Source organism: Hylaeus volcanicus, chromosome 5 (genome assembly GCF_026283585.1).
Source record: "Hylaeus volcanicus isolate JK05 chromosome 5, UHH_iyHylVolc1.0_haploid, whole genome shotgun sequence".
In the NCBI taxonomy this organism is placed as follows: Eukaryota; Metazoa; Arthropoda; class Insecta; order Hymenoptera; family Colletidae; genus Hylaeus; species Hylaeus volcanicus.
This window is the reverse complement of record NC_071980.1, coordinates 22,448,362-22,473,565: the sequence shown is the minus strand read 5'-3', so window position 1 is coordinate 22,473,565 and position 25,204 is coordinate 22,448,362. Positions and strand designations below refer to the sequence as shown.

General features: G+C 33.0%; 5 protein-coding genes across 8 annotated transcripts; 4 read left to right on the top strand and 1 right to left on the bottom strand.

Moving 5' to 3' along the window:
• Positions 1 to 3,942: 3,942 nt before the first annotated feature.
• On the top strand, positions 3,943 to 13,701 carry LOC128876436 (cysteine dioxygenase type 1). The gene is made up of 5 exons (XM_054122811.1): positions 3,943 to 4,461; positions 12,583 to 12,724; positions 12,798 to 12,912; positions 12,987 to 13,156; positions 13,244 to 13,701. The coding sequence occupies exons 1-5, from the start codon at positions 4,226 to 4,228 to the stop codon at positions 13,277 to 13,279; spliced, it is 699 nt and encodes a 232-aa protein (XP_053978786.1). The 5' UTR covers positions 3,943 to 4,225; the 3' UTR covers positions 13,280 to 13,701.
• Positions 13,702 to 14,081: 380 nt separating this feature from the next.
• LOC128876437 (succinate dehydrogenase assembly factor 3, mitochondrial) lies at positions 14,082 to 15,000 on the top strand. The gene is made up of 2 exons (XM_054122812.1): positions 14,082 to 14,270; positions 14,445 to 15,000. Exons 1-2 carry the CDS (start codon positions 14,094 to 14,096, stop codon positions 14,616 to 14,618), a joined length of 351 nt encoding a protein of 116 aa, XP_053978787.1. The 5' UTR covers positions 14,082 to 14,093; the 3' UTR covers positions 14,619 to 15,000.
• A 165-nt stretch (positions 15,001 to 15,165) lies between these two features.
• LOC128876435 (acyl-coenzyme A diphosphatase NUDT19-like) lies at positions 15,166 to 17,225 on the top strand. Of its 2 annotated transcripts, none has more exons than XM_054122810.1 (5): positions 15,166 to 15,421; positions 15,657 to 15,993; positions 16,279 to 16,514; positions 16,574 to 16,732; positions 16,812 to 17,225. In XM_054122810.1, the coding sequence occupies exons 1-5, from the start codon at positions 15,338 to 15,340 to the stop codon at positions 17,088 to 17,090; spliced, it is 1,095 nt and encodes a 364-aa protein (XP_053978785.1). In that variant the 5' UTR covers positions 15,166 to 15,337; the 3' UTR covers positions 17,091 to 17,225. The 2 variants fall into 2 exon arrangements, with proteins under 2 accessions (XP_053978785.1, XP_053978784.1); XM_054122809.1 differs by having other exon boundaries at positions 15,176 to 15,421; positions 15,651 to 15,993.
• Positions 17,223 to 19,840, top strand: LOC128876433 (DNA primase large subunit-like). Of its 3 annotated transcripts, none has more exons than XM_054122807.1 (8): positions 17,223 to 17,363; positions 17,582 to 17,736; positions 17,861 to 18,198; positions 18,285 to 18,512; positions 18,594 to 18,731; positions 18,788 to 19,166; positions 19,237 to 19,392; positions 19,477 to 19,840. In XM_054122807.1, exons 2-8 carry the CDS (start codon positions 17,583 to 17,585, stop codon positions 19,758 to 19,760), a joined length of 1,677 nt encoding a protein of 558 aa, XP_053978782.1. In that variant the 5' UTR covers positions 17,223 to 17,363; position 17,582; the 3' UTR covers positions 19,761 to 19,840. The 3 variants fall into 3 exon arrangements, with proteins under 3 accessions (XP_053978782.1, XP_053978780.1, XP_053978781.1); XM_054122805.1 differs by having other exon boundaries at positions 19,237 to 19,398; XM_054122806.1 differs by having other exon boundaries at positions 17,315 to 17,736; positions 19,237 to 19,398.
• On the bottom strand, positions 19,783 to 25,001 carry LOC128876434 (L-threonine 3-dehydrogenase, mitochondrial). The gene is made up of 5 exons (XM_054122808.1): positions 24,580 to 25,001; positions 23,991 to 24,254; positions 21,908 to 22,168; positions 20,165 to 20,431; positions 19,783 to 20,039 (listed from the first exon to the last, which is right to left on the bottom strand). The coding sequence occupies exons 1-5, from the start codon at positions 24,734 to 24,736 to the stop codon at positions 19,879 to 19,881; spliced, it is 1,110 nt and encodes a 369-aa protein (XP_053978783.1). The 5' UTR covers positions 24,737 to 25,001; the 3' UTR covers positions 19,783 to 19,878.
• Between the last annotated feature and the right edge of the window lie 203 nt (positions 25,002 to 25,204).

Here is a 25,204-nt window from a genome sequence, read left to right as displayed (position 1 = left end):
CTCAATTTTGTTATTAGTTATTTACATCTGCACACGACCCTGTAGTTTCTAATTAGTGATTTTTAAAACCTTATATTTAGTTGATATATTATGCAAAATATCACTATATTTAGTGATTGATGATATAGAACTATGGCTTTTATAGCATCTTTATAATTCGTATAAATATCTACATTTATAAAAAAAATAATAATGATGATAAGTGTAGAGTAAAACGGAAAGTAATCTATAAAAATCAGAACTAAAATAAAGAAATAAATCTTTATATATTTATTATTTCACGAATTATCTGTTTCTTTTTATTTTTCAATTCTAATTGACTTTATTTTACTTTGAAATAAATTAATTTAACTACTTTATTACTCAAAATTATACATATTTTGATTTTGTTTCAATTCAAACGATTTTTTATATATGAAATCATGATTTACATATTATTTTAAAGAATGATCTCCCATGTGAATCAGAGAATATGTTTTAGGAATGAATTTGTCGAAACAATTTTTTAAACAATGAGACGAGTGAGTGAGACACTGATTATACTTTTAAATTTGTCAAAAATTTTAAAATAGATTTTAAGTCATCTTGCAAATTTAAATTGTAACACAGAAAATCCCATATTTTACTTTGTAACATAGAAAAGATGATACTTTTCAAACAATTACCTGAAAAATTCTGTAACAAGGTCGTCAGTTTTCTCATTTTTCATTGCAGTCCAAAAACCCGACGAAAAATCGTAGCCGTGTGCGTGGAAAAGCCGAAAAGCAAACCGGCAATCGTCTGCAAGTGCGACGCCGGTCAAACGAAAGGCGACAAACAGAGGAAGATAATTGTGCCCATTTGTTGCGCTTGCAAATCGACACCTTGCGGATGCAGGAAGTCGAAATCGATCCAAAAGAAACCGAGAGCAAAGTGTTACTATTGCAAAAGCTCGCCTTGCGTGTAAGTTGATTGCGCGAACACGAAAACGGTAAAAATTGACATTTACGGGGAGTGAGTAAAGCGGGATAAAAAGAAAACTAAAAAAAGAAAGAAACTTCGCGTTAACGAGAACACCACTTCCATCGTTAATCGTCCCGAACGTAGATCTGGTACTTCCAGTTACTGATCTTTTATTACATTCCTTGCTACAGCTGCAATGCAATCAGAGAGCGCAGCAAACCGAGGCCGTGCAGGTGCACTGATTCACCTTGCCGTACGAGAGAGAAGGAAATCGTGCCGTGTGGAAAAACATCAACGAAACCGAAGAACAACGAGGAAAAGATCATTTGTGTTCGCTGACATGACACCTGCGATCACCTCACCTGGAGAACTGGTATCGGTCGGCCCGGACAAGTTCCGATCGGAGTTTTTAGACGAAAAAGAAACAACATCCGACTTCTATGCGAGCAAGGTCTTACAGCTATTCGTAGGCAGTATTTTATTTCAATTATTGTTTGGAAAGTTAGATAAATAAACAGTAAGTTAGATAAAGTTCTCGTAGATCAATGTAAGACGTACTCTATACTAATATTATGAAAAGGACAAATTTGGTTGTATGTAGCGTGTAATCTCTGGATCTACTGAATCTATTTTTAAGATTTTCTCAGAAATAGATAGCTTCGTAGATAGTAAGTGTGTGTGTGTGTGTGTGTGTGTGTGTGTTCATAAGCACAATTTACTGACAATAAAATGATATTCAATTTAGAACAGTTTTCGGTAACACTTCTGACCATACACACACATCCATGCAACTCATTAGAACAATATATGAATATCGCTTCAATTTTATGTTTAAAATTTCCAGTAAGAGGATTCTCAGAGTCAATTTTATTGACTACTGTTGAAAATTTTCATTTTCATACATTTGTCTTCTATGTGAACTAAGAAAATTCATACAAAAAATATTTTTAACAAGTTTTTTATCAAGTTAAAGTGTCTTTTTTTCACCCAAAGAATTCGTTCTTTTTTTCAAACTTGCAGTAATTTCGCATTTCACAATTTTTGCGGGTCTTCAAAAAGTAAAAAATTTAAGAGAAATCGATTCTAAAGTCGAAGCGAATTTGCCTGAATTTGACATGTTTGCTTTGCAACTTCAGCGATAGGAAAGTAATTTTGATTACATTTCATTAGCTGAGTTTGTTGCTGTGAAACGTTAACGATATCACAAAATACTCTTCTCTTTACGTCAGATAAAATGAAATAAACAGAAATTTCTTCACAATTAAATTATCCATACCATTGAGAGTATGTTGTTGTGCTAGTTACGTCCGCCACGCGCCGATTATCTCTATCGTACGTAGTCAGTGAAACAAATACTTAGTTGATGTTAAAAACAAGAAAATAGCTCGAGTTTATCTTTAACGAATTTTCTATCGAAGAACGAGCGTTCCCATTGATACGTAACAATGCATAACAAATATTGGTACCCATTCGTGTTGTATAACAATTGCAAAGCAAATGAACAGTTGCAAAAACAAACGTCGTGCGTCCAATGAAATAGAAACTTGAAAATTAGCCCATTGCAAAACGAGAACATCAGAAATGAATCAACTGTGTTGCATTCATTATCGCGCGAACCGACTTTCATCTGAAACGCATTAGAGCGAATATTTTCGTTCGTATATACGTGTCATTAAGTTGCAACACGATTTTATTATTCAACATTCATGGATTAAATTTTTGTATATTAATAAAAGTAGAGAACATGGTCTCAAAATCAAAGAACAGAGATTACTTTACTAGTATTTACAAACTACATTGCTTTGACCAAGCATATTATTTAAAAAATTTGTGATAAAAAGATATTTACAAATTTACAAACGGTTAAGGGGGGAAACCACATTACGAAGTCAAGTATTACATGTTTCTCGGGATATTTTTTTTATAGAAAAGAATTAGAGAATTTATAGGAAAAAGAATTTATAAAAAGAATTTATAGAAAAGAATGTTATTTTAGATTTTAGAATGTTTAGGTATGTTCTAAAGTACATTTGGTAATTTCTTCAATTCAATTCATATAGAAATTTTTGAGGTATCGAGTTTTTTTTTAAATAGCATTTTATCATTTCCGTAGGGATGATAACTCAAAACTTAATTGACCGACCTTTTTGCTAAGTGGATATACATCTGCACTATTTAAATGTCTTGAATACATGAACTACAAACTTGAAATGATGTCGTTGGTTAAAATTTGTTTTTATTGTAAAAAGCAGCAGAACGAAATGAAAATTCATATTATTTCTTTAAACACTTCTAAAAAATACGATTTTCAACTTTTTTGACGGCAATGAAGTTTATTTTCTTGGAAAACATCTTAATAATGTAAAATAAATTTCACAGCTTGTATCTCAAAGATTCCTGTGTGAAATGAATTGAAAAAATTATCAAATGTATTTTAAAAGATCCCTAAAATATTCACAAAGTTAACGAACAATTAACTAAATTTTTGTCTCTAAACAAAATCAGGAAAAATACTTAATATTTGGCCTCTTAATGTTGTTTCACCTTCTCTTTTTCGTCAATCCATTTTCGTACCTGAATACTTGCTGTTTTAATTCATAAGCAGTAATATTTGTAAATTTCACTATATCTTTTAAATTTTCTTATACCGTTTGTTTAATTTATATTACTAAAGTATGGCCCGAACAGAGCAATAATAAGTTCGATAAATTAATTGAATTTCGTCCAGTGCTCTCAAGAACATTTTTTTCTTCTACTGCTGACAAAAATGTAAGCAATCTATGAATTTTTAGTGTTACTTGATTAACTCGAATCTGGCGTGTGCCAATCTCTTGCCCCATTGCTAGCAAGCTCCATTTGAAGAGACACCGATAACACGATCGTCAAAACAGTCGACATAACGAAAAAGTTAATTTACGATCGAGCACAAAATGTTCGGATCTGTTTACAAGCAGTCGGGAGTAGGGGATATCTTGTGCTTCATACAAGACGCTGTTTCCCCTGTTTTACTAGACCGGTACGAGCCGTAGACCGGTAACGTGTTCTTCGTTAATCGCGCTCTTCGTTCCCTCGCGCTTTCAAACTTCAACCTATTCTACAATTGCTTGTAAACTCAGAAAGAAACCCGAATCACGCTTAACGACGTTTCTTTTATCATTTCGGATCATTGATCGTTTCTTTTAAATATTTTCATCCAAATCTCTTCGTGCGAGTGCGACGAGATCTCAGAGGAGAAAGTAAGTTCGAACGGAACGGGAAAACTATTTGAACAATCGAAAGGAAAATGCAAGTCTGGAACGCAAGTGAGGATCCTAGATTAAACCGTGTTTCACGTGACAAGCTGTTCAACGATAAGAATTCTAACGAACATAAGGTATTAACCCTTCGGGAGCTTATCGATGCCCTACACGAAGCATTCAAGACCGACCACGTAAACATTGACCACGTTCAGGATCTTATGGCATCCTACAGAAGCAATCCTTTGGAATGGAAGAAATACGCGAAATTTGACAGATACAGGTAACACAACACAAGATTTTCATTCCTGTATTTTGCATTGTTTATTCAATTAATCTTAAAGTTCATCTTCTTGGTTCACTTGCTCCCTCTATGTAAACAAAATTTAAACTTTGTCAGATTATAGAGGGAATATAACATTATTTGTAAGAAGTGTTGAAAGGTAGCTACTTACGATGAGTCGAAGTGTAGAACAAATAGAAAACTCACAAATTACCATTCATGTATTGAACTATTTTTACGTAATATAATGCTCGATCAGAAGAATACAAAAATTTATTCGCAAGACATGGATAAAACAAAATTGATTTTGAAATTTGTTTTGTGTTCAGATTTGTGTTTATTATCATACATTATCTGCAAATACACATTTGTTAAGATATATATTGTAATATTTATATTTCTTATATTTCTCATTTTTAACGTAATGTGACAATTCTCGTGCTAGTATTGTACTTACAATTAAATTAAGGACTTTCATGTGAGAAGCCAAAGCTGATAGTTCGTTAATCTTATAGTAAATAAGTCTCTGTTGGGAAAAATCTGTTGTTATATCTCTGAAAGAGATGAGCAAAATAAAAATTTATTTATTCGATCGAATAAACGTCATAAATAAAGAATGTACGTTGATGATAATTATTATCTAATATTCAAGTAAATTTGTTCTCTTCTCCGTTCCCTAGTATATAATCAGTATCATCCTGTATACTGGCTTCATTTGTATCGGCAATAGACGCGATAATTTAATTAGTATAGAGACAATATGTCTGATATATCAATTGGTAAACTGTTAATTTACTGCAGAAGTTTTACATGCTGTTAAAAAAACGAAGCTGACGTTGATTGATAATCTTGAAATATTCCACCGTATTAAACTATATCTTTGTCAACTGGTATTTTTCCTATACCGTTAACAATAGTAGACAAACCCTCAGCAATCTAACACAAATTTATAAATCGATGTAAGTAAGATAAATATTTCTTTTAATTTCTCAGTGTTGCGGTCTAATATTGTAACCTAGAGGTGGATGAGATTCTTTAAATACAAATTTCGAGCTACGAATAAAAAATTAATAACTGCATATTTATAACTTTGAATAGAACTTGAATTTTGAACTACAAAATTAAAAATATGACAGTCAATAAAACAACAATTTAACTACTCAACCGAATAAATTTATCATGTTTATTGGAATAAAATTTCATCACTATCACCATGAATGATACGCGATAGTATTACAAAGTACAAAGGTAGTGTAAATTGCTGAAACGTGTGATAATCTTCCAAAATAATAATCAATTTCCCTTTCTGAGAAGAAAGAGGCAATCATTTTCTAATAAAAATTGCATGGTTACGAAAAAGATTAGCTAGGTGCACGAATAAATTGATGAATGCAATGCAAACTCTATTTAGGAGGCTAAGCTCTTGCAAGAAATTAAAGAGAAAAAAATGAACGTCGGTATACGATACAAATTAATTTAAGGGACTTGGTACACCAAAAAATGAAAATAAATCACATTCTTTTGTATTTAAAATTTAAGCGATTCTGAACAGTTCTGTACAATCAGAATTTAATTTGGAGCACTGGAAGTGGTAAAAAAAAAAGCAATAGAGTATTGTTTTCTAGGATAAAAAAGACAGTATGTTATTCGAAAAGGCAGTGTTAATCGATTTTGATAAAATGAAATACGAAGATAATATTTATATCGATATTCGAGCGAGAAATACAAATTTTTAGTTTTTTGCGTCTCCTGAAAAGGTATTTGGTACAAAGGTACATTTCTTTCAGAAACGGTTAGACCGATATTAACAAAATTGTACACGCTTGTTTTTTAATAGTAGGACTAAAAAAAAGACCGGGAATCTTTTTGAAATTCCAAATGATTCATTTTACAAAAGAAAGTGATTTCTTTTTTCATTTTTTGATGTTCCAAGCCCCTTAAGCCCTGGAAACCCGTGGTAATTGTCAAATATAAGAATTAATTTGTCTTTCGGTGAAAAAGAATATGTATACCTTGGAAGATATTCATTTAATTAGTTACGTGCTCGAATGACGACGAATGCAAACATCTCGATGCTTCTTCGCTTCTTAATCGTTTCTCGCGCCTCACCGTTCGCGAATAATCGAACTCTCAGAGAAGCAATTTATCACGGTGCGTGTAAGTAGAACGCGCACAACTACGCCGGCGTTGTGAAACGAAATTAACGCGACAAAGTTCATGATAGGTTATCGGCTGTCACGATTTCTCCAACCCCGACCATCTCGTAAATTTTCTGTTTCGTTCGTCAAATGAGCAGCCTTGAATAACGGAAGACGTAACGACACTTCGTACATGAACATACGGGTATCGCGTACGAAGGAAGCAAATGACCTGGTAAAAAAACACGAGGTTAATGTAACTTGATTTACTCGAAAATACAACATAAATTGACTCTTTTTTTGTTTTCCGTCACGATTCATTGTTTCTCGATACATCTCTTAGTATTTAGTATTCTTTTAGAGTTATACAAATGATTTTTGTCCAAAACGAGCCATGTTTACTTATTTAGTACTTTACTTGAAATTTATTCATTTCGGTTAATTATACTCTTGTTTATATCGTTATCCTTCCGGTTTTGAAAATGCCTTAAATATGGCGTCGAATTCTTTTTTATTTTCTTTGTTTACATGTTACTCTTCTGAGATCTATTAATACAGATAAAAATTGACCCAAATAATGATTGTTAGTTCATTGCGTACTTGTCGAAATTATTTCTTGATAACTAATTCTCTAGGAAAGGTATAAACTTACTTCACTCAAGTTTGTTTAAGTTGATTATATAGTATTTATCATCGTAGTATTTGACATTTCATATCCATTTCTTTATAGTTTTCTTTTCTATGATCGTTTTATTATTAATAATTAATCGTTGATATTTTAGATTGTAAGTTACAAAATGGGAAACTTATTTAATACAACGCGCCTTTAGTTTTACAAGAAAATACAAGTCGTACATATTGTATATATAAATGTTTCGTAGTTTGATTATATACAGCGACTAACAAAGAAAACGGCACGCAGCTCACTGGCTGGTTTTTATTTTTACAAGAGCACATGCAATAACATAATCACACAGTGCTACGCAACAGCTCGCGCGTCCAAATCCAAATCGTGAGTATCGTTATGTGAAGCTTGCAAACCACACTTTAACAACTTCGGTACAATCTAAGAAGCTGCTAACTTCTACAATTCTTTCCCGAATGCTTTCTGTCATTTGAAGTATTTATATTTATATTCAGACTTGAAGAAACTTTTTTCTTACAAATCTGTTTGAAAAAATAGTACTTTAATGCCACTGCTAAGATAAGCAGTGTCAAGTTTTATTGTTTGAATAACGTATATAATATTGCGTATTTGCATTCGCATGCCAGAAATATTTTGGAGTTCGACCGCGAAGAGTTAATCATTTCTGTAAGCGCTGACACGTTTATCTACGGGTAACCCCGTGTCAATGGAGGCACGGTTTTCATGTGTAATAGTTTGAGAAGTCACGTTTCCTTCTAAACGTAATACATATGTTGACAGCAATTTATTAATAAACGAACGCGAAACTGATAAGAAAGGGGACTCCAGAATCGTTCTAAACAGATGTAATCAACTAATTTATTTTTTTTTTATTTAACGCCTTTATTAACAACCTGTATGTATTAAAAGAATATTGATGTATAATTAACAGAAAAAAAGACACTAGATTGCACTGATAAAAGAGTATATTTAATTATGTAACAATTGACTATAAAGACTGATATGACGATATATGTACATCAAAACGAAAGAAGATACAACTAATAACCTTAGGAATAATAATTGTAAAAGAAAAACATTAGATGAAAGAGTTAACAACATGAGCAGTTCACTATTTCTAACACTTGCACAGATATGCAAAGATGTACATATAATAAAATACTACGATAATGTCTTATTTTGAAAACAAATGTCAATAAACACACCGAGCAACCACACCTCTTTAATACAATTATAGCTGAAGAATTTTCAGGAGAATTGGAAATCTTTCTTATATAATATAATGCCTAAACCACTGAACAGAAATATAATTTTGGTGAATTTAAATTTGGGAGTGGAAGCATTTGTTGTTTTAAATGAGGGTAGAGTCTTAAACAGGGTGAGTCATGTATCTTGTTCTTCTATTTATTCTATTCTATTTATTTATTTTATACAAGTTTTTCTAATATTTTATTTTGACAAAAATAAGGTTTCAGTTCAAAATCTCGATATTTGTATTTGAAGAATCTGACAATTCAACCACGTGAATGTATTTCGTGTCGTTTGAGCATCTTCTTCAATAAAGACATTTTTTGAAAATATCTCGAGATCTAATAATCTTTTTGCCATCGTACGCTAATCATTTTTTACGTAGAATGAACAAAAGAATCGATCTGTGTAAAAAAACATATGCATTTCTATTTAAAGAAATGATGCAATTGTTAATTGCACATGCACTGCTGCATCTAAAAAAAATTAAAAGGCCTACAGACGTAGTGCTCTTCGAACCATTCACCTTTCTTCTTTGGCATTTTTTCGTAAATGCAATAATAACGGAGTTAAGACTTGAAACAATTGCGTGGACCACCCTGTATAGATGAAACGATTAAATATATTGTTGTTTTGTTTTCCTGTTAAAAACATTAGTCTGGCATCTTTCTAAAAGGATAATACCCTCTTCCTATTAAGAATCCTGTTGATGTTTCACGGAGTGAACCACTTTTTCCACATAAATGTATTACATCTAAATTGTCTGTAGTAAAATATTCAAAAAACAATAGAAAAGAAAAGTTTAATTTCATCTAGATTAATTGCAACTATTTTGTGGTTGAAAAATCGCATTGAGCATAGTTGCGACTGCATTAACCTTAAAGAATAACCCTTGAATGGAAAACAAGCGGTTGAAATTGTAATAACGATATAAATGATCTGAAATTGATGTGAAACAGCACTATGGGTGTAAAGGTGATTGAGGGTTTCGATCGCGTCTTAATAGATCGTCTTCATTGATTGATACGAGCAAAATATACGTGTAGTGAAATAATGAAATAACATCGTACGCGCTACATTTTAAAGTTCAAAGGACAGATAACCACGAGAATTTTAATCAACTTTCCATCTTGTTCGCACGAAACGAAACGGGTTGATCTGGTATGAAAATTGTTTCATGAATGACAAAGATAACGACCACCTCGGCCATATAATGTAGGATTATGGTACGTAATAACCAACACGGCCGATTTCCACACGGCACGCGAAAGTATGGAAACTGCAGTCCGTGCGGTCACAACATCTACACAAAGTGGGGTGTACCATTCGGAACAGAAAAGTTAACAATTACCAAATACCTAACATTTGCCAAACAATGAACGTTTGTTACCGTATCACTTTCAGTACTTGTTTCCACAATTACGAACCGAATCGATGTAAGAAAACGACGTCTTATTCGTTCCCTGTTGATTTTCCACTAGACACCTTTCTATCGCCTCTCTTGTTCTAACAGGTACCGGAAAGAGTGATCGATGTCTAACTTTCTGGTAAACAGCAACTTTAGAAATAACGTCGAAGTCAAATCGGCAATTAATTCATTTTTAATCAATAAAGCTCAAGAGTTTTATGAAAAAACTTACAGATCCTCAATCATAGATTGAACGACAGTGGTTGAAAACCGACTTACTAGAATACAGGAAAGGCAAAACTAATTTATTATTAACGCAAGACTGATCTTATAGCTCAGCAACCAATGTAATCAACCCTAACACAATCCTGTAACTCAGCGAATAGTGTGATCAAACGCAAAATGTATCCACGCTCACTTCCGTTTGATTACATTTAAAAGTGAAAAACGAGACCAGAATGGTTTTCAACCATAAAAAAAAGGAATGCACAAGTTTGTAGAACGATGGAAAAGAGCTAATCAAATAAATGATGAACATTTCGTTAAATGAAATAATATTTTTAAAAAATTCTGAGTATTTGAATTGAGTTCTAGAAAGCTGCACGAACTTTTTCCGGTGCCGAATATAATATACATCCTCGAAAGAACGAACACGATCGAAATGGTTCGACATCGATGGAATCTGAGGCTAAGTATGCGGAACGCTTCAAAGTCTATGTGTATTGCACGTAAATCAGTGGTGTTTGTTCGGTGAACGGCTGGTTGCGCACACTTTCCACGTATGCCCCCCTTCTCAACACTTACATTACACTTGAGCCAGAGCATCGGTTCCTTGACACGCGACACTTGGATCGAAAGCAATGAACGAAAATTTTTCACACAGCTGAGAAGCAGACCTTGTTGCGAATATCGTTCGTATTAGAAAGAATTAGAAAGAATATTATGCAGGGAACTTTGAAAGAAACCACTTAGATTGTTCTTTAACTTAGCGATGAAAACCACTGATTTATTTTAAACGATGATGCGTGTTGAAAGTACAATTCGTCGAGGTGTTTGCTGGGTATACTGAACGATACATACAATGGGTTAAAAAACCACAAAAGTAAAAAAAGAAAAATGTTTAGCAAAAGTGAATTATAATGAATAATTCTAAAAAAGAGTTCAAGAACATCAAAGAATACAACCTAGAAACTGATTCGGTAGGTTCTCAGAGAAGAAAGACATGTCTTTAAAGCAAATTTAAATCCCAATTGATTTCAGATGAAAATTGTGGTCTCCAGAATGTACAAAAAATAGCTACGTTTTATGGTGACCTCCGATGGGAGGCAAACTGATATCTTCCATATTTTCCGAGGAAATACTTCCAAAAAATTACAATATTTACTTGAATATATGTATAAAATGTCCTTAAGATTTCATTAAATTCAAATCACTAAAAGAACGTAGTCCTAAACCTACTTTCCCCCTTAAGGGTGGAAATACACTTTCGAAATAACTCTGGTTATTTATATTGTTACTAATATCTCTGAAACCATAAGAGATATTGAACAAATGTTAAATACAAAATTTAATAGATTTTAACATTCTACAACACCGTAGAAAAAAAATTTTTTAAATGTATTTTTAATAATGTTTCATAAAAAACAGATATTAACACATTTAGCTTTTAAAAAAAGTTCTATAATGTCTTTTTTACGTTTTCACTTAATTTTTACATACAGTCGTAAGTTGAACTATTAAACAGTAAATTGTAAAATTGATTTACAGCAGAAGCTATTATTGTAACTGATTAATTCAACAGTACCAGAAATTAAAATTACAGTTCAATGATGTTAATCACAGTATAGTGCTCAATAAAAAGATAACAGACGTCATAATCTATAGATTGTATAAATAGATGTTGTAGGTTAAACATATCTAACATCCGGTTGAGCATTGACCTCAGTTACTGGTAATATAAACATATTACAAAATCAGTCTGATAAAATGGTAGCGTAAAATAATAGCAAATGTATATTTCAATGGAATAATACAGCTGCACGTATTGCAAAATTTATTAAGCAATATTTTCAGGATAAAAAAGATAAATGCAGTGGCTAGTTAAATCATTTGACTTACACATTATAGAAAACTGTTGGGAACACCTTGCTAGAACCACGTAGCTACCAGAGAGGATTTAATTTGAAAATGTAAAACAATTTAAAAAGTGCATTACACGGAAATGGCATAAACCTTTGCTAAAAAAGACACTTTACAAATCATTACCAAATAGAATGATAAAGGAACCTTTCCTTAAATGAAAGGAAGAATATTTCTACCACGAAATATTATATTTGAATCAATTATTTAATATATGTAACAAAATTGTATTTATTTTGAATTTACCAAAATATCCGATATCGTTTTTCACGCACTGTTTAGGATTTCACTAAAAATATTCACAAAACATTCTCGTTGCAAAAAATCTGTATTTATTCGAATAAATTGTAATAAAAGTGTAATTCAATTAAGATTATAGTATGTGCTAAATTGTCGTGGTTAGATTATAATTCATTGTCCTTGCAATACGGATGTTAATTAATTATCCATCAGTGTGACCTAACGCAATCCACTATTACTCATTCCACTTAATCGAAGGAAACAATTCTTAAAAAGAGAAATAAATGAATCATTTTGTTCAGGTACACAAGGAACTTAGTTGACGAAGGAAATGGACGATTCAATCTGATGGTTTTATGTTGGGCAGAAGGTCACGGATCAGCCATACACGATCATGCTAATGCGCATTGTGTAATGAAAATTCTCCAGGGTGAACTTTGCGAGGTAAATACGAAGAGATATTTCATTTCGGTCTTTTTCACGCTGAATATTTTTCTAAAATACTATCTTTCCACAGACCAGGTACGCGTGGCCTACGAAATGCAAGAATGATAAAGAAACCGATGAACCGGAAGAACTAAAAGAATTGGAGAGAAATACTCTTGGCCTAAATGAAATATGTTACATCAATGGTACAGTTTCCCTGAAAATGAGCAAAAAGGTTGCACGTTTCGTTATAATTTAACATAAAGATATTTTTTCATAGACTCCATGGGACTTCATCGAGTTGAAAATCCAAGCGCCGTGAATCCTGCAGTTTCGTTGCATTTATACTCGCCACCGTTCGAGTCGTGTTCGGTTTTCAATAAACAAACTGGACAGAGGACCTCCTGTAAAGTCACTTTCTGGTCCAAATATGGAGAGAAAAGAAACCGAGTAAGTTTGTTACTATTCTTTCTTCCTACAAGTTTTAACAAAAAAATAATGGGACAGCATTGCAACTAATTTTATTTTAATTTGTAGGAAATTCAAGATGCCAGGTGTCCCGAAGACAATTAATACGTTGAAAATAACATTTATTGCGACAATAATTTTAGTAGAGATTTTTCTCGAGCTGAGTGAATCAAAATTTTTAATTTAGCGAAACTAGTATGTAACTGTATAATATATTAAAGTACTTAAAATGTATTTATAAGGACTTCTATACGCTTCTATGAATTTATGCTCAACAACGCTACCGTTCCTCAAATATTAATACGTAACTTGACGATACTGTGTTAAATTGAAAATTTAATTGTAAATTATTACACAGAACGAAGTAAAAACAAAGGTTCAATTTAATCTTCTCCCATTTGATCTTGACTGACCAACTATTAAATTATATATGAAGCTTACATCCAATGGCAATGTAACCAAAATACAATAGAATATACGTATACATGTTATTTGTTTGTTCTAATAAATTAAAGATTTTACCAATATATATTCTATGAAAATTCTTTTCGAATTGATCGAATGCCACGACGTCGATAGTGCGCCTGCGTCATTTGAATTTGAACATAGATCAATGATCTATGCTAGGAAAAAGGATGTTTGCCTTTCCACATATTGAGAGGAATAAATTGCTTAATTTCAAAATAATATCATCCTACAATATATAAATATATTAATTTTCGATCTAGACATTCGACTTATGTCATATGTATATGGATATATGCACTACACCTAAAGAACTAACATGTGTTTATATTTGGCGCGAGATTCCATTTAATCTTCGTCTACTACAGTTTCTTTGATATTAAATTATTATAGAAATATCAAGTGCAAATCGTGTGTTAGTATGTATACATAGTATCTTTTTAATAAAGAAATTATGACAAATTTATCTCACGTGCAACGTGTTCGAATGCTGTACAAAACAATTTTAAGGTTACATCGCGGTTTACCAACTGAAATTCAATCTTTAGGAACCAGTTATGTTCGAGATGAATTTAGGAGGCACAAAACATGCAACGACGTTGAGACAATTATCTTTTTAAATGAATGGACAGTGAGTAACATTCAACATTACATTCGAATGGTCTCTTAGAAAAGTTAGGTTATCTTCCATTAGCTTCTTTTATGACAAGTGTCAAGTAATAGGATTTGTAATACTAATTCCTTTCGTATATCTAAAAATGATCATTTTTAAGCTAAATTATTGAAGATTACTTTCTGATTGTAGGACTATGCTGTAATGCTTGCTAAGCAGCTTGGATTAAAAGGACCGCACACTGCCAAACCATTAGGTCAAAATTTAACGCAGGAGGATATTGACAAATTTAGAGATGAACAAGTAATCCAATTGTATGAGCTAATGAATGCAGCAACTAACAAGACAGAGAAAAATATAAAATAAGTATAATCTAGTCGTCGTGAGATATTAAAGCTTCCTATGTTGTATGCTTAATGAAGTATATTACATTGAATATTATAGATGTGTACTGATATAGATATAGATATTTGCATACTTTATAAATGTAATAGTAATTGCTTTCATGTACATAACTTTCAATCGATATTTCATGATGTCTACATTTCATGTACATAACCTTCAATCGACATTTCATGTACATAACCATTCAATCAACAGAATGTTACAATATAGATGTTCAAAGACAATGTTCGATGAAATTGTATATACTTATCAAACATATTGACATGCATATGTACTTAATACTGTAATAAATGTAGAACTTTGTGTTCAGTGGATATTCATTAAAGATGTATAAATATATTAATTTTTTGAAGAAATTATAAATTCATACATTTGAATTTGAAGACATGAAAAGAAACAGTGGTATAGTAGATTTAAAATAAAACAATTTTGAAAACAATTATCGATATATGTCAAATTGGCAGTATCGATATATGTCAAATTTGGCAGTATCGATAATCTTTTATATAACACTGTTTTTATTCACATCACCAATATCTCTATTAAATTTATTCGCACAAAATCAACTTATGGAGCCATAACCTAAACGCTTACTCTTTGTATAAAATCAGTTGTAAATTTTTTAAATATATCCGTAAAATCACAAGTGTCTTTATTAACAAAGAACAATTTTGTTAACAATGAAAGCTTTTAAAGAATCGGCTAGTTTAATCCTAGCAGCTCGTAATATGGAGAAATGTATTCGTCCATCGTCGCCCATAAACGTAAGTATTAAAATTCATTGTTTCTTTTTTGCTAGATGTTTACAACTTAATGTTTAATTAGTTTACCGTTGCTTATAATAGAAATAGAAATAAATAGATATTATAACCAAGTGTAAAAAATAACTGTTATTTGCAACATTGATATTGACACTCACTGTATCTATTCGTAAGAGCGCGCGAAAATTTAAATATCACTTAATGGAAAAACGATTTAGAAAATATTATGTAGTTTCAGTATAACTATAACTTACTGTGCCTAAAACGACATCATAATTCAAATTTTATGCCGAGTACATATGTGTTTCCTGGAGGAGTAGTGGATCCATCCGACGCAGATTTAAAGTGGCACAATCTTTTCCACACATTTGGCTTCGACAACAACAGTTTCGCATCTTTAGCTCCAAACACTGCTGTACGGCCTCGAATATTTAAACCAAGACCAAACGAATTACCACGAGAAGTATCGTTACGAATTACCGCCATTCGCGAAACCTTCGAAGAATGCGGTATATTAATATGCAAGAATTCGCGAGAAGACCATGAACATTCTGAATGGTCGCAGCACATTGAAAGTAATGCGATTCACAAATTCGAATTTTGTAACAGTTCGAATGGCTGTTGACAATAATAACAATATACAGAGTGTCCCAAAAATGTTGTAACACCTTGAAAGAGGTGATTCGGGAGGCGATTTGGAACAACTTTTTCCTTAGCGAAAATGTTGCCCGAGGTTTCGATAAGGAGATATTAACAGAAAACGTCGACCAATCAGAGTGTTGCAACATTTTTGGGTCACCCTGTATGTATTTTAGACGCAATAATGAAACCATTAAAATGAAACTATTTCCATTATTTAGTTTCCGAAAATGAATTACACAGTTGGCAAGAAAAGGTGCACAACGATGCCACAGAATTTTATTCGTTGTGCGAAAATTTTAGATGCTATCCAGACCTGTGGTCTCTTTATGAATGGAGCAACTGGTTAACGCCGACTTATTTTCCCGGGAGACGTTACGATGCTGTTTTTTATTTGGCTTGTATACCCACTATACCTCGCGCTATATACGAACTTACGGAAATGGAAGATTTGCAAGTAAGGCTGTACTTAACGCATTAATTTAATAAGTGATTTGTATGTATCGTGTATTACAGTGGAATGCACCAGGAGATTTTCTATTTTCTTCTTCGGGTATAGTATTACCACCTCCGCAACAGTATGAAATTGCAAGGATAGCGAAATTCGAGAGCGTAGACAATTTGCTAGATTTTGCAATTGATCGGAGTAAAATAGGTGTACGTTTGAACCTGCCAGTACGTAAGCAAGATTTAACAAATTCGTTCTAAAAATCAACTTTTGAGTGGTTTTAATTAAATGTACTTATGTAATTAGGTAAAGGTGGAGTTAAAAGATGGAAAAGTGCATGTTTTGCCAGGAGACTCGATGTATCCTAAACACGCCAATTTATTCGACAAACAAATTATCGACAGAACCGACATTACAATCGGTGAATTTCGAGATATTTCACCGATAAAAAATAGAATGGAATTTTTCAATCTCGAAGTCAAGGAACTTTTTGTTCAAAATTTCGATTGCGCGGATGGTCATTTACCTCCTATGCAATTAAAAAATATTCGCGTGAAGCAGGCACACAGAAAGCCGAAATTATAATGATTTCGTTATACGCGATACTTCGTCCGTTCATAACCTTACACCAGTTTGTAAGCGTTCATGTTCGTTTCTATTGTGAAAGTTATTTTTGAACAAATAGTAATTGTGAATAAATGTGTACACTTATACTCTGTACCTTTTTGTACTTATTTATTACGTACCTACATTTTGTGTATTTTCTTTTGTATCAATGATATTTTCAAATAATAGCGGGAAAAAAGCGCGGCAAACTCAGTGATACAGTAATGGCCGATTAAGATTATCTAAACAAAAGTAAGTGTTTGAAATCTGACAAATATTTAGATTTGTTAGTTTCAGAAAGTAAAACAGTGTTTAATAAGTACTTGTAAATATTCTGGTTATCTTGATAAATATGATAATTTTATCATTTCATTTTTCGTTATAAACTTTGAAAGACTGATATATCAAAACCGTGATGACAATGTGTTTATTGTAATTGTTAATGATTATGACATCTTAATTTTTTAAAGAATGGAATATACAAAACGACGGCGGTATACAGTTCATGTTGAAACTAATAGCCTTCAAGATATTTATCAACATGATTTGCAGATGTATGATTTCCCTCCGAAAGGTGAAATTCCATTCGTGGAGTTTCAACAGTTGGGCATAGATAGATTAAAACGTAAGTTATCGCCTGATGATCAATTCAACAGTCACTTTTTTACGTATTTAATTTGTATAAGAGAACTCATTCATGAACATTATCACAAATGAACTTGGATGTATGAATATTTAATCCTTTGTAGTTTTACAACACATTGAAAACAATGCTGTACGAACAGATTTAAAGAAATTAAAGGATCGTAAAGATGAACTATGTACAGTTCTAGCAAAAGATGGACTTAAATATTTTGTACATCTCTTACTTGCAAAGGGATGTAACTCTTCTACAGAAATGGATTTACAATGTAGGAAGAAGGATCACTTATCACATTTTATAATGAGATTATCATATTGTCAAAATCCAGAACGATCAATGTGGTTTGTTAAACAAGAAGTAGAACTATTTAAATTAAGATTTGATTCATTAGACAAAGAAGGAATAGAGAAATTACTTAGTATGCATAACATCGAATGTCAACAAGTAAGCGACATTAATAAGATAAAGTACCAACTGACCAGCCATTTTATCAGTCTGCAGTTATTCTTACTTGTAATATCTTTTTATAGATTACACAAGAAGAAAAACTTCAGATTTGGGAAGAACTTAGTTCGTGCAATCCAAAATCTTCAAATATTGATCTGATAGAATTTTATAAAGTGCCTTTTCAAAAAGTTGCTGACCTGGTTAAATCACGTAAAGTTTATCTTTCTCTAGGAAAAGCATACATTTCTCAAGAAAATTTAGTGTCTCTGTTTGTTACTTATTTCAGAAAAAATTTAATCGATGGTATGGAGGTAAGTTGTACCGTATTCTTATATTAATTGCATAAAAAGCCTTTAAATCCTACTACAATCGGATATATTTTTACTATACAGTATGCAAAAAAGTATGTTTCAAATATATCCGATGATGAGAGATTAATGTCTTATGTCAAATCATTACCTGGTGCTTTCTCTGGCATGACACGTGTTGTTTGGACGACTACCACCACACCTGTAGAAAAATTGGATGAGGTAATTAATTTATTTTCCATATCCCTTACTTTCGTTTAGCATTGTTTTATTTTTAGTTGTCAAAAACCTCCTATCCTTTGTGTATGAGAACGTTACACGAAGGGCTTAGGACTCAGCATCATCTCAAAAATAGTGCACGTATTCAATATGGTTTATTCATAAAAGGTATAGGAGTAACATTAGAGGATGCATTGCGCTTCTGGAAAATGGAGTTCACGAAGAAGATTGATCCAGACAAATTCGATAAACAATATGCTTATAGTATAAGGCATATTTATGGCAAAGAAGGAAAACAGACAAATTACACTCCTCTTGGATGTTCAAAAATTATAAGTTCTTCTGTGGGCCCTGGAGAATATCATGGCTGTCCATATCGGCATATGGATTCTGAGTCATTAAAACAAAAATTATCTAGTTATGGTGTACCGGTAAAAAGTAATGTAATTTATATACTAGCTTGTATATAAAGTGTCAACATTGATTCTTACCGGTTTATGCGTTTTAGATATTAATGATATAGCAGATTTAGCCAAGGATGGCCATTACCATATTGCTTGTGCAACATATTTCGAGGTTTTACATAATCGCTTGCCGGATAAGCCTATTATTCACCCGAATATATATTTTGTAGAGAGCCGAGCTATTTTGGCTAAAGATACTGGTACAGGTGAAGACAGCTTAGTTTTTTATATTTAAAATATATAATGATTTAACTAATCAATTTTATCTTTTTTCTTTTACACAGAGTCTGAAAACACCGATAAATTGTCACAAAGTGGAAGATTGAGTGAGAAAGTAAGTCATACACCTACAAGAAGTGAAAGAAACACTGATACACCTTCAAGATATAACGATAGATCGATTGGTACCCCCTCAAGATACATAGGTAAAAGTAGTACACCATCCAGAAGAATAGATAAAACAAATATGACTCCAATAAGAGCAGTTAAAGCTGTACCAAAAAGAATAAACAATGATAATTATCTCAACGCGGAGGATATCGCCGAATTAATGAGTGAAGATATGTGAGAGCAAATAAAATGTACAAAGATCATCGAAAATTTGTCACTTGTATTTTTATTATAAAATAAATAATATTTTTTTAACTTGTCTAATTCATGTTAATTATTTCCTAAGCGACGTTGCGTTATACGTAACTGTTGACCTCCTTTAATGATCTTCTGGATAAGAAGTTTGCCCTTACGTCGCGTATCATTGACTCCACAAGTCTCTCCAAGTTGTATTTGTGTTTCCATCCCCAGTCTCGTCGCGCATCGCTGTCATCGAATACTTGTGGCCAACTTTCAGCTAGAATTTTTATCGTAAAAAACTATTACGTATTTTTGTGAGAAAAAGCTTCTATAACTTAATAAAATATATATCAAGGACGATACAGTTTCGAATGGTTTTTGAAATGTTGATTAATAACCAACCAATATATTGTCGTCCATCCGGTTTATACGTAATCTTTAATTCGGGAATGTGTTTCTTCAGTTCGTCGAACAGTTCTTCGGGTGTGAAGCTCATTGCAGTGACGTTATAAACACGCCTTTGTAACTGTTCATTTGGAGTGTTCAAGAACTGAAAGAGCGCTGACAGGCAATCCTCTATGTACATCATCGGCAGTCTTGTGTAAGGTTCTAAGTAACACTCGTACGTATTATTAAGTAAACCTTCGTGAAAAACTGCAACAGCGTAATCTGAAAAAGAAAAGACGAATATACGTAGTTACACGTGTTATTTTATTATTTTCTGATAACGATTCGGGACAAATGTTTTACCGCAGATCACAGTTTCATTTGCGATTCGTCTATGCAGTTACTCTCGAGTTTACGCATCAGGAGATAAGGGAAACGCAAGGAACGATCTCACGGCTCATGACCAAGAGACACTCAACAATTTACTAATACTATTGTCCTTGAGAAACGATGGATTGCACCATTATGCAGTTACCCTAATAATGATTAGAATGTGCTCTATTTCTTGGCGCATGTGGCTACATTTATTATAAAATACTGCCCGTTGAAGATCCAGAAAAAGGAAATGTATGTACACGGTCTGTCTAAAAAGAAACCGAACTTTTGCTATAAAAAGAAAAAAGTACAAGTAAAGTTTTTACACACACGTTTATTTGCTCAAGATAATCTCTCTCTGCGCCAATACAGCGCGTAGATCGCGTAATTAACATTTCGAAGGATCTTTGCAGCTCCTGTTTTGGTTCCCCGTTTAGTACGGCGCACAGTTGGCGAAATCGACCAAATCTGATGAGATGAGATAGAGCAATGATCCTTGGATGAAATTAAAGCTGAAACTTCACAGATTAAGAGAAAAATGTAGAGAAAGTGATGCGGGCAATGTTGGACCTTCAAAATTTAGGTTGAACTTCCACTTTTTCACCAAAATCTAGTTCAGCTCCTAGATCCAAATTTTTTTATAACTTGCCACACATGATTTCTTATAGATTTTGACATGCCGAATTCAAATCTGGCCGCGAAGTTTGTCTAGCATTTCAGGAACTTGAGAAAAAAGCGATTTAAATGAAAAAATCGTGTAAAATTGTGTTTTTTTCGTTCAAATATGTTAATAATACTAATATAAATATTTATTTATATAGAATATCAAATAATAAATATAAATAAAATAATATATTAACCCTAAATAATGCTATACGATAGTAATAGTGTCCTAGGTTTAAATCTCGTCACCGCTCGGAGCACCGGCGGTTACAGCGGTCTGAATCTCCGAAATATTACTATAATGTGTCCCTTTCATTGGAATTGGCATTGTTACCTTGGATCATTTACCTTACTCGCTTGATCTGTCTCCCTGCGATTATTTTCTTTTTCCAAAATTGAAAATTCCAGGGACACATTATAGCAACATTTCGAAGATTCAGGCCGCTGTAACCGCCGTACTAAACGGGCTACCAAAACAGGAGCTGCAAAGGTCCTTCGAAATGTTAATTACGCGGTCTACACGCTGTATTGACGCAGAGGGAGACTATTTTGAGTAACTAAACGTGTGTGTAAAAACTTTACTTGTACTTTTTTCTTTTTATAGCAAAAGTTCGGTTCTTTTTAGACAGACCGTGTATGCAGTAATTAACTCGTGGCATTCCTTATGTCCTTACTTATTCAAATTGTACAATGAGAAACGGTAAGTCAGGTGTTAAGTACCTGTGGTACCACCACCTGGTGGATCACTGCTGACGACTCCCGGAAATCGAAGACAACGGAAATCCAGTCCGAATCTGTGATGATAATATTCGCCTAAGAGCTCGGCATGAACTTTGCTGACACCATAGATCGTTCGTGGTCGTTGAATGGTAATATTTGGCGTGGGATTCCTCGGCGAATCCGGACCAAACGCTCCGATCGTCGATGGAATGAATATCCTTAATTTGTACTGTTTCGCCAGTTCAATGACATTGTGCATTCCTGACAAGTGATAAGAAATTAATTCTTAGAACAATTATTAGCAATAATTACTTTGTAGGGTGACACATTCCGTTGTACGTTAAGGGTAGGGGGGCGGGGGAGTGCTTTGAACGAATGTATTTTCCTGTTAAAAACAAGATTTTCTTTTAAATGTTCACCATTCTTACAAAAATTGATATTTTGAAAAATTCATATGTACTTCCGTAGTATATATCACGTAGAAAATCAAAATACTTGTTTTTTTTTAATTTGAGGTCTTACGACACCTGAAAACCTCGGTAAGTCGATTAGAGAGTCATTCGAAAGAGACTAGTTGTGTAATGGCTGAAGTATGTTCACTTTATTAGAAAAATCTAAATAAAAATAAACTCCAGCAAACAGATCACCTATCAAGTTAATTGTTTTCATGAAAAGAAATTGTTAAATGTATGTTAAATATATGATGAATTATTATATACATATTTGATTTTTAAGCGTCCAGGTTGGCTTCCTCTTTCAAGGGAGGTTTCTGCCTTGTTGGGTAAAAACAATCAATTTTTTGTTTCAATTTTATGAAAGCTGTACCTTATGTACCTTTAAGAATGCACAGTTCAAATTTCATTAAAAATATCTGAAAATGATCTGTAGAGATCGTTTTGTCTCCTGCAAGTCTATGAATTGAACCATTAAAATTGCCTTTTTTGGCAAGTTGGAAATTTAACAACGAATTTTTGTTAATTCTAAATATTTTAAAGCACTGAAGTTACAATTGGAATGAATTGTAAGATTTTTGTCAGTAAGAAGAACAATACACGTATACGATTGGTGAAGTTACTTTCAATTCTGTAGAAAGAAAGAAAATTGCATCTTTTTATAGTTATTACTGCTTTATTATTCAATTATGACAGTTACGAGTGTAGAACTTAACTTAGAAGTGAGGTGTTATTCGCAAAAGAAGCTAAAACCGTTAAAAGACTAGATCGTATCAACATTGAGGACTTGTATGAGAAAATGCATGGCTTATTTCAAAGTCCTAGAATAGCTGATTAACCAAAAATTGTAAAATGTCGTTCAGAATATGCTACGAAATGCACGTAAAACTTTGAAGCCGTTTTTCTCAAAACTACAATTTTTGAGTCGATGTTGGAGAAATCTCTAAAATGAAGCAATTTACATCAAGTTTGGTGAGCATGTCCCAAAAATATCTCTCTATGGCCAGTTCTAGAATTATTGTCGCATCTATTACTGTTTTTTCATAACTACAAAAAGTTTCGTCAAATTTTAGGCTGAATGGAAGGATTTTTCTTGTAAAGGCCATGTTTTTAAAAATCTTTCATATTTTTTAATAATCCTATTATCGGTCATGGGCGGACTCATGTGGAATAAGGATCTTCTTAAATTTTGTATTTTGAATGATCCTCGACGCTATTCTTTTTCAGCACCGAGCACTTTCGTTTTATTATATGCCTATAAACATATATTAGTTGGTTTATAAATTAGTAAGTTTCTATGTTCTCCAATTACAAAAATATGTATCGTAGATAATTTGGGCCTAATACTTCACGAGAAAAAGAAATCACAAATATTGCTTATTTTTGACCCAAAAAGTCAGGAACCCCTTTTAGACGAGATTATATTCCACTAAAGACAGCTAAGAGAACATCCACTTTCTCCGACGTGCTTTCCTTCGTGTCCGGCGGTAACAATATAATTATTATCGTAACGACAAATTCACTTGGCACGGCATTCCATTTCACTCGAGCACACTCTCGAAAAGCAACGAAGCGCTCCTAGAAACGTTCGTTTTTAAACAATTCATTAAAGAACGAACAAGTCATCTTACCTTCGATGTTGACTCTCACGGCAAGAGGAACGTTTTGTTCACCTACAGCGCTGAGAAGTGCGCTGAAATGAATCAGCCAGTCGATTCCGTAGTCTACCACGATTTTTTGAAGACCTTTAAAGTCAAGGATATCGGCAAAGATAAACGGCCCATTCGACGGACTTTCTACAGTCGGCTTGATTATGTCGGACAGAATCACGTTGTCGTTTCCGTAATTTTTACGTAGCAATTTCGCGCACTCGGTACCCAACTGTCCGAGACCACCTTGCAAGAATGCATATGAAAAAAGTCGATGTAATACAAAACACGATGCAACCGATGTATCGTATCGTCAATGATAATTTAAAGAAAAAAAGAAATAACAGGAATGTTGTTTTTGCTTTTTTCATCGTTGAAGAATCATCGTTAGGAATGTTATGCATTCTCGTTTTACCTAGAATAGGTAAACAACGAATAGCGTAACTTTACGTAAATTTCAAACTTATTTACAACGAACTTTCCTTGTATTAAAGTAATAATGATGAAACATGACAAATGTGAAACTGGTTTTGCAATACATATCGTAATTGATTCGTCAAGAGTTACATACCGGTAATAAGTATTCTTGGCATTCGCTTGGTACCATTCGATCCGTTGTTTACGCTTTCCTTGGAGTCCCAAGAACAAGAGTTGTTTGTAACGTGGAAATCTCTAAACGTGTTTCTTGATAATCGTCGTGAAATTTGGAGATACTTTCTGCACCACATTATTGCTTCTGAACAAAAACCATAAGAGTTTACCAAGAAACGAGCCCGTGGTATCCGTTCGTGGGATAAATTTTCTTCGATTTAGTTCCAATCGTGTGCACTCTTAAATTTCACACATAGTGCACTTTTAAATTTCAAAGCACGAGGGTGGTCGCGAAGGGATTTTCTCGTCGTTCAAACTTAACAGTAACGAAATTATAAGCAGCGGAGCTACGAAAGAACCTCCTCCGATCTCAGTGTGGATATACATCTGGCTTAAGCTCGGTTGATTGTATGATATTATAACGTGGTTGATTCTGAAAACCAGTTAGAACACAGATTTTCTTACTATGTGTTCGTGCGCCAATAGATGCAGGACCTTCAACATGACGATGAATGCGTCTGATGGAAGCACGTGGTGTAGATGTAAAGAAATGGGAGGAGGACTTCTGAATTTATCAAAGAAATATTTTAATTATTTCTTTATTA